The sequence below is a fragment of the Ostrinia nubilalis genome, chromosome 1 (genome assembly GCF_963855985.1).
Source record: "Ostrinia nubilalis chromosome 1, ilOstNubi1.1, whole genome shotgun sequence".
NCBI lineage: Eukaryota > Metazoa > Arthropoda > Insecta > Lepidoptera > Crambidae > Ostrinia > Ostrinia nubilalis.
This window is the reverse complement of record NC_087088.1, coordinates 12,150,463-12,158,769: the sequence shown is the minus strand read 5'-3', so window position 1 is coordinate 12,158,769 and position 8,307 is coordinate 12,150,463. Positions and strand designations below refer to the sequence as shown.

Genomic DNA, 8,307 nt, shown 5'->3' with positions numbered 1-8,307 from the left:
CTCTCTTTCCTAAGGGGTCCAGGTAATAATAAAATAAATGACCAGTATTTGTCTAATAAAATAATACGTATAAGTAAATAGCTCCTTATTCTTTACATATCGCGAAAACATATTGGACAAATCCATCTAATCTAATCTTTCAAGTAGGCATACTTGACCTACGTCATCATAAATATTAATCAAATATAGTTAGTATAAGATAAATGCAACTAGTAAATAAATGACGGTGACATTAACGCACCTCTTTACCGATAAATAAAAGCTATTTTCAAAAAATTAAAGCTCTACCTAAGTTTATTTGCAAAATTATTCGTAACTTAAAAAGTGACATGCTCACAGCGTTTATTACATTAAACTTTTTTAATGTTAAAAATCATACGAGTAATTATTACATAATGCTCGTTTTTAGGGAAGACTGCTGGATGTCCATTACAAAACGTTTTAAATGTGAATGAATTACGAATAAATGGTACAAATATGCAGTACTTTCGCACAGTTAGTGATTGCTTTACCTATGGATTAACATCGGTATTTAGAATAACGGCAACTCCGAAGGGTTCCCATAATTAGCACTTATGTACTGCGTGCTTAATTTGTGAAGCTCGTGTTTTGTGTTGTGGGACTGATCAATTTGCTAATTGAATTTTCATTATCTCGTTTTAATTGCCGTTCAGTAGGTGACCACGTAGGAGCTTTGTGTTTAAAAGTGCTTTGGGTTACTAGTGGAGTCGTCTACTAATGCGTTTATCTGAATTAATTATTTCTAACTTGTAGGTAATATAAACAATTTATTTTAAACGTAAGTATTTCTAACATGGTAGCTTATGAAAAATATGTAAAAGTTAGGAAAAACGTAACCCTTTATTCTATTTCCAACTGCTCAGCAGGCAGGAGTAAAATTCTGGGGGAGAACAGTTACGTTATCTGTTGCTTATTTATTTATCTTTACTTATTTATTGTAATATTGGTTGGTGATTTAGGAATAACACTGAAATACGTAAAGGTTCATTAAGGTAACTCTACAATAAAGACATATGGGTACCTACACATAGTTACAAATATCTTACACAAATATGGAACACTTTCCACCGGCCCCAGCAGCGAGCGACATCGGCGGTGGTTAATAGTGCAAATTGCAGCGGCGATCTGGATCGTGCTTCAGCCGTGCCACATATGAAGTACCGCTACCAATTATCGCAATTTCACACTCGATGCTTCAAAATGTGTGACATTTCAAAATCTTCGACATAACCCTTTATTTTTAGTTACTAGTCAGACCTAGCGGGCTTCACTCATCTTCAGCGGTCTTCCGATGTACAAATAAAAACACAATGAAACAAGTTACACTTTGTACGGTGTTAGTGTCTCTACTGATATACAGTTCGGAAGCTGAAGTGAATATACTATCGCGTCCGTCGGTTTTTGTGGTTACCCCGTCGCCGCGGTCACAATCAAACAATGAAGCGCGTTCGGCTCCGTTTTACTACCACAATTGGATGAGAAGAATAGATTCGCCTCACAACGCTACCACGACCACAACGACGCCAAAGGTGAAGACCCCAGACTTAATTTTCGCAGAATTTGAATCCGATGATGGGAACAACATGCGAAAATCTATTCGAAAATTATTGGAACAGGAGAGAGTCGCTGCCAAGACATCGACGACGTCGACTACCACAACCACGACCTCGCAGCCGATATACGTACCTGAAGAAAACGTTAATGATGTGGTATATTCAGTTCCAAAGAAGGAAATAAGAGACGATAACGACCAGAACAGTGAAGTGGATAAAACAGACTATTTCGCATTGTATAACAATTTGTATAATTCTCCTGTGTATTTACCCAAAACAAGCTCCACGACTTCTACGACCACTACGACAACGACAACTACGCCTGCACCATCTAATGTCGAAAATATTTGGCATATTATTGATAACGAAAGACACAATCAGTATGTTGATAAATGGGAAGAAGTGGCAATTAATTCAAACAAAGACGAAAATGATGCGACTGAAAAATCTCAAGAAAACGTTTACACAACGACTGAAGACACTCAGGTTAATGAAGACTTCGCCTTACCAGGGTAATTTTCTAATCTAACTACGACCTAGGCAGTGTGTGAATTGAAACGTGAAATGTCTTAATCACATAATTTTCTCATTGTTTACAGATTCGGCACGAATCCTGGCAACGGAGCTGAAAATGAATCAAGAGCCATTCGGACTGAACCTAACTTACGTTTTCCATATGTCAGCCTAAAACCATTTCAAGTAAAAAACTCAAAGAAACCGATGTACGATGTATATTCCAACAGCAAAAAGACTAATATGTTTACGAATTTAGACAACTTTAAGGAAATGAAAAATCCAGTGAGAGGGGAAGTTCAAGACACTGTACATATGCAACAACCAATTGATCGGTACAATCCGGCACAACCTTATTTACCAAGTGAATATGGAAGTAAATCAAAGCAATCGAGCCCTAATTCAGCGCCACCCAAGGCGGTGGCAAGTTTGGTGCCTCCACCTCCTCCACCACCGAAAGCAACTGGAGATGATTTTCCAATACCCACTAATTACGAGTCTTTTCCACCGTATCCTCCATCAGGACCATCGCCGGTCGCAGCACCAGCGCCACCACCACCTTCGCCAACACTAAGTCCTCCAGTGTCAATGTATCGACCTCCAGCTGATACTTCAGATGATTCGGGACCGGACACGTCTGATGACTCTAATGATTCTCCAATGGACTTAGGTTATAGATATAAGCCCCCTTCATTATCCTTCGTTCCTACTCTACCGCCTGTGAACAAACCTTTCTCTGGATATTCCTACGGCAAACCAGGAGGCGCTGCCGATACACCACCAGCTATGGCAGCTATGGATACTCATGGATATACTTACAAGAAGCCTTCAATGTCGTTTGACTCACCCCCGAGCATGGATTTGGGTGGTTATAGTTATAACAAACCTCAAATGGATTCACCGCCTGCTTCAGATGACAAACCTGATCTCCATGGCTATTACGATAAGCCACCAGAAGACCACCACCATCCAAGCTATGATCATCATGGTCCTCCATCGTATGGTCATGACAGTGACTATCCAGAATTAATATTTAACAAACCCCACGGTGATATGGATAGCGGTAAAGGTGGCAATGATATGAAAGGAAATGATATGTCTGTAATGGCACCACCACCACCACCACCATCTGATGAAAAACCAGGAATGGATTCAGGACCTCCAATGGATGATAGCGGTTTTCCTCATGACTTCCCAAGCAGTTTTAAATTCCATCATCATGGTTTCGACGACGACCATGATTTTCATCATTATCATCATCCCACAACAACAACTACTACAGAGACCCCTCGTGTTAACAGGTACAGTTACTATTATTTAGGCAAAAAATTGTATTACTTACCGTTGTATTTTAGTGTCTACTTTATTGTATACGTAGGAGCCCTTATCATTAAAGCGGTCCTTCGGCACAAAATTGTGTATCCGAACAGTTGGCGACCGAATGACACAACAGCTTCATTCTTCTCCAAACGATCAGTAGACTCATGGAATCTTACAAACGAGAACTTACACGAAGTTACTGGGAGAGTGACGAAAGCTATTGCTGAAGCTGCGGAAAAATACATGAATGAAAAGGCGAAAACTGAATAAAAGAGGAATTTAATTGTGTAAACAACAAAAGCCGTGTAAATATTAGTGTTAAGTTTTTAGGGTGTTGTGAACTGGACATGCTTAATAAGCGGAAGTAACTACGGTACTTAATTTGAAAATTAAACAGAGTTCATTGTCACAACATAAGTAATAAAGTTTAATGTTATGTGTAGATTAGTATTCTTGCTGTTAAGGTATATTACATAATTATGCTCAAATTGCTCAATAAAGTTTTTGTCTTATTAATAAGTCTTTAATTATAAAGTTAACTGGAATAAAAACAAAACATGTTTTGTAGTGCAATTGTGAAGTAGGTAGGTTGTATGTGTTCACTCCTAATCCTCTTTATATCCCTTTTGGAATACTTTGTTCAGCCTATAGAATAAGTCCCAGTAGGCCACTCTGTCATGGAAAGGTCTTTTCTGAATACTAAGTTCCGAATCTATATTGAGACAAGTCAGGGATTCTTTTGTAACAAGCGGCCATTGTACTGGCAGCAAGTCGCTGGTCTCGGGAATGGGTTCACTGAAATAAATGAAAATTGTTACTATAGACAGAAGAAGTTAAATTGACAAAAATGAATAAATGAATGCCTTTTTAAAGGTAATAAAATCTCTCTTCCATTAACGCCCGCCGTACAATAAATAGTACACAACTTTAAGTTACGATAAATCTGATTTAGTGGGTATTTTTACTCTGGAAATAATTCCAATCGGTAAACAAAGGTCTATGCATTATATCCTGAGATGAAACAGACCATAATTATACAATCTTAAGGGGGTATTTTGCGATTTCGTTTCAGTGATTTTTTCGTATGCTCTAGTGGGTACTTGATAATTTTTTATGCAAGGTTTAAGTTACACAAAATACCAAATTATGTTGTTTGTGTATTAGCTAACAACATATTCTAATAAAAAATACCTAGAAAAGTTCATTTCATGGATTTTTTTTCATGCTATAACTACCAAAGTGATGCTGTACTAAGTTTAGTACAATGGGCGCTTGACATGTTACGTAAAATAGTACAATAACGGCATTATTATTAGAGTGTTTACTTATTTCTTCATAGTTTTTATATGTAATCATTGTTTTCTTTTTTCAATAACATGACTCTTTATTTATGGGGTTACAGACAACAAAAAGAAACATATTATTGTTTTCCCAATTACGAGCTGTTTGTCGACCTAAAGAGACTTAGTTACATAGTTTTTGGAACCACACGTGAAAACAGAACCAAACGGTATCCTTTGATTACTTATAAAGATTTTCACAAAAAGCCTAGAGACAGATTCAACAAGGCAAAAATATTTTTATTAGTATTGATTGAAAGATAATAATGTGGGTACTATTGGAACAAATTTTGATGCTTTAGAACCATTGGGAAAGGTCATTATATGGGGTCTCTTGCGAAAAAAAAGTTAAGTTAGGCACCACAGGGTGTCCAGCTCCAGTATAATAAGAAGATCAGTGGGGTAGATCAGATGGCTAGTCTATAGAACTTTACCAAATTGAGGTAAAAGGAAAAAAAGCGGTGGATGGGTCTTGTTCGCTTATATGGTGGACATGACAATTTCAAATGCATGCAGACTGCACTGCATAGTAAGCCCATATAGTCGCTTAGATCAGCTAGCATTTCGTAAATATATAGTACGCACATATTTGACCTATAAAAGATAAATAAAAGTAGGTAGTCTTGCTCTAGTTGGTGGAGAAAAAATATGAAATAATGGTTAAAATCAAAATAAACCAGCAAACAAGCTGATTTGACAGCTTAAAATTACTGTGTGTTTCAATAGAGTCAAAACAGCTTATTGCAAGTGCCCGAAAACACTGTGACAGGATGGAGAAGACTTTGCTCAATATGACTCATAAGCGCCCATTGTACTAAACTTAGTACACCCCTGAAAACCTAACTTCTGATTTTGTTTTTGAATTTCTTTCTGTTTAGTATTATTTCTGAAGTATTTTTATAAAGAAAATAAACATTGGCTATGTGAAATTGACCGTAGTCTTCATTTGGGCGTTAATGGGTTAAAATTCCAGAATGTACTAGTAGGTACTTGTTTGCAACTTACCTATATTTAACAAAGTTTGTCCACAACGTTGTCATTCTATCAATTACGAGCTGATCATCAGATGTAGGCGATTCGTTGAAGGGAGTGAAATCAAACAAATACGTTATTTCATCGGCATGTGATGCACCGCTGTCCGTAATGTTGAGCCTTCTTTTTACAAAATTTCTGTCCCCATCGTAAGAAAATAAATAATGATATACATTATTGCCTCCATTTTCTAAATACTTCTGAATGAATCTGTAGTTTGGATGATTAAAAAAGAAATCTGAACTAAAATCAGATATTTCCCATTTCATACTTGCACTTATATCTTCATCACCAATGTAGAATTGGCGTACATTTTCCGCCACTCTGGCAAGGTGTTCACTATCGTAGGTAAAGTGGCTCTCTATTGTTTTATAAAACTCATCCGATTCAAATAATTCAGGACCAGCTTTTGCGTAAGTGCCGAGTTGTTCTCTATTATTGAAACCAATTAAAATGGGGACTGATTTTGCATTAGGTATTTCAACATTAATAGGATGATCGGTTATGAGGCTTTCAACATTATCAAATTTATTTTCAACACAAGGTAGATTCACAATTCCTGTTGCCTCTGTTGCTGCTAAGATTAGATCCGTATCTACAGTTCTTAAAAATTCTAACGCATCATCTGAGTTGGTTGCCACAAAACCTAAATATTGAGCTAGCTTCAATGGTGCATTATAATCCGGTTCAGCAATTGCAAATGGTGCTAATGGAGTGCCACTCTGTAGAATTACGTTACGAAATAGTTCCTCTTGTGTATAGATAAGGTGAAAACCTACTGAAACTGCACCAGCGCTCTCTCCAAAAATCGTTATTTTGTCAGAATCTCCGCCGAATGCTTCTATATTGTCCTTAACCCACCTTAAACCCAGCAATTGGTCTTTGAGACCTTGGTTTCCAGGTACTTTAGGGTTATCAAGACACATAAATCCGTATGGTCCAAGTCTGTAATTTATCGTAACTAAGATGACTTCATGTTTGACTAAATATTTAGGGCCATAAACATATCTTCCGGCGAATCCTATGGAAAAGCCACCTCCATATATCCAGACTAGTACTGGTAGGCGATTTTTGGAACTGGCAGTGCTGGGCACATACACATTGAGGTGTAAGCAGTCAAGCGTACCGGTCAGGGTTTGGTTAAATTCTTCTCGTTGAGGACAAATTGCTGAGTCATCGTAGGCATCAAAAGTGCCTTCAAAGCCAGGATGAGGGGTCGAAGGCTGAAAGACATGAAATTAATGATTTTATCAAACGGATTCTATGTATATTAGTAGGTATAATCGCGCACTAAGTTTGCATGAACTTGACGTTCATATCTTACTAAAGAAATTGAGTAGGTACATTGAGAGAGAAGGAGATAAACTGAGAATTAAAAGAATGTGCAATTAAATACCCTATTTCAAACTTACCCCAAATGGGTTCGACGGGTCCACTGTAGCAAACGGTATTCCCAGAAACATAGAATATGTGCCGTCTGGTGCTGTGAGGCCTCTGATCAGCCCGATCTTTGAGTCAACCAACGGGTCTACTCGAGGCAATCCATACGTTTCGAATATTAAACACAGTAGAATAGGAATCACACATTTTGTCCCACCCATATTTGTCACGGGTCGATACTCAGAAGAGTATTGATCAGTGTTCGTTTTGTGACTGTCTTAAAAGAGCACCTTATCATGATAAAGACATTGCAGATAAAAATTTTACATAGTTTCCTAAGGGTTCTTACATAATGTAGTTTGTTCAGCTGACACTTGAACAAACTACGTTAGAATAATAGCTTGGATTGCTTGTTAATTTAAAGAAATTGCATCCTTCAAGGTTGTTTCGCCTAATGAAATGGTACGGCATTGTACTTGAAATTATGGGACATTTTCTTTAGACATCTTTTATTCATGTCCATCATAGGCCTATGACCTATAATATTTTGCAAAAATATTAGAATTTATTTATTTTACTTTACCTACAACATTGCATCAACATAATAGCAGCGTAGATATTTTTGTTTCTGTGTTTAATTTACCGGTAGATACATATCTATTACATACTATCCGATTTTGCTGACATAGCTGCGAAACACTAATCTTTGGTTTAAAATCTATCTCAGGGTTAGGAACGTTTGATAAATACTTGTCTAGGTATTGGTGTCATATATATTTATCTCTTTCCGAGATCAAATATGATAGCTGAAAACGATAAGAATATCTCTTCTATGCATTTAATCTAAACTGCAGCATATCAGAGTCATTGATGAACGAGACGATTGTTACACGCGATGGCATAGTTTGAGCCAACTAAGTACCTTTTTATTGCACAATGGTTATTGTAAGGTACACTGTAATGATGTTATTTCTATTTCAAACTAGCTTTCCGCCCGCGGCTTCGCCCGCGTGGAATTTTGTCTGTCAACAAACAAAAACACAACAAAGAAAAACAATATCGCGCGCGTATTTGCTCACCGTTTAGACTTACCCTGGACTACGACAAACATTTTAAAACCAAAATCAGCTCAATCGGCCCAGCAGTTC

The 8,307-nt window shown here is 37.2% G+C and overlaps 2 protein-coding genes across 2 annotated transcripts; one reads left to right on the top strand and one right to left on the bottom strand.

The window, feature by feature from the left end:
• The first annotated feature begins 20 nt into the window (after positions 1 to 20).
• On the top strand, positions 21 to 3,677 carry LOC135076771 (uncharacterized protein DDB_G0284459-like). Its single transcript, XM_063971200.1, has 3 exons — positions 21 to 2,086; positions 2,174 to 3,388; positions 3,518 to 3,677. Exons 1-3 carry the CDS (start codon positions 1,332 to 1,334, stop codon positions 3,675 to 3,677), a joined length of 2,130 nt encoding a protein of 709 aa, XP_063827270.1. The 5' UTR covers positions 21 to 1,331.
• On the bottom strand, positions 3,670 to 7,431 carry LOC135072436 (cholinesterase 2-like). Its single transcript, XM_063966338.1, has 3 exons — positions 7,192 to 7,431; positions 5,753 to 7,002; positions 3,670 to 4,202 (listed from the first exon to the last, which is right to left on the bottom strand). Exons 1-3 carry the CDS (start codon positions 7,378 to 7,380, stop codon positions 4,013 to 4,015), a joined length of 1,629 nt encoding a protein of 542 aa, XP_063822408.1. The 5' UTR covers positions 7,381 to 7,431; the 3' UTR covers positions 3,670 to 4,012.
• Between the last annotated feature and the right edge of the window lie 876 nt (positions 7,432 to 8,307).

Coding starts and splice junctions, on each gene's coding strand:
- LOC135076771 (XM_063971200.1), top strand. CDS start 1,332: ATGAAACAAGTTACACTTTGTACGGTGTTAGTGTCTCTACTGATATAC. Junction 2,087..2,173: donor GAAGACTTCGCCTTACCAGG/GTAATTTTCTAA, acceptor CATTGTTTACAG/ATTCGGCACGAATCCTGGCA. Junction 3,389..3,517: donor GAGACCCCTCGTGTTAACAG/GTACAGTTACTA, acceptor GTATCCGAACAG/TTGGCGACCGAATGACACAA.
- LOC135072436 (XM_063966338.1), bottom strand. CDS start 7,380: ATGGGTGGGACAAAATGTGTGATTCCTATTCTACTGTGTTTAATATTC. Junction 7,003..7,191: donor ACCCGTCGAACCCATTTGGG/GTAAGTTTGAAA, acceptor CATGTCTTTCAG/CCTTCGACCCCTCATCCTGG. Junction 4,203..5,752: donor ACAAACTTTGTTAAATATAG/GTAAGTTGCAAA, acceptor CATTTATTTCAG/TGAACCCATTCCCGAGACCA.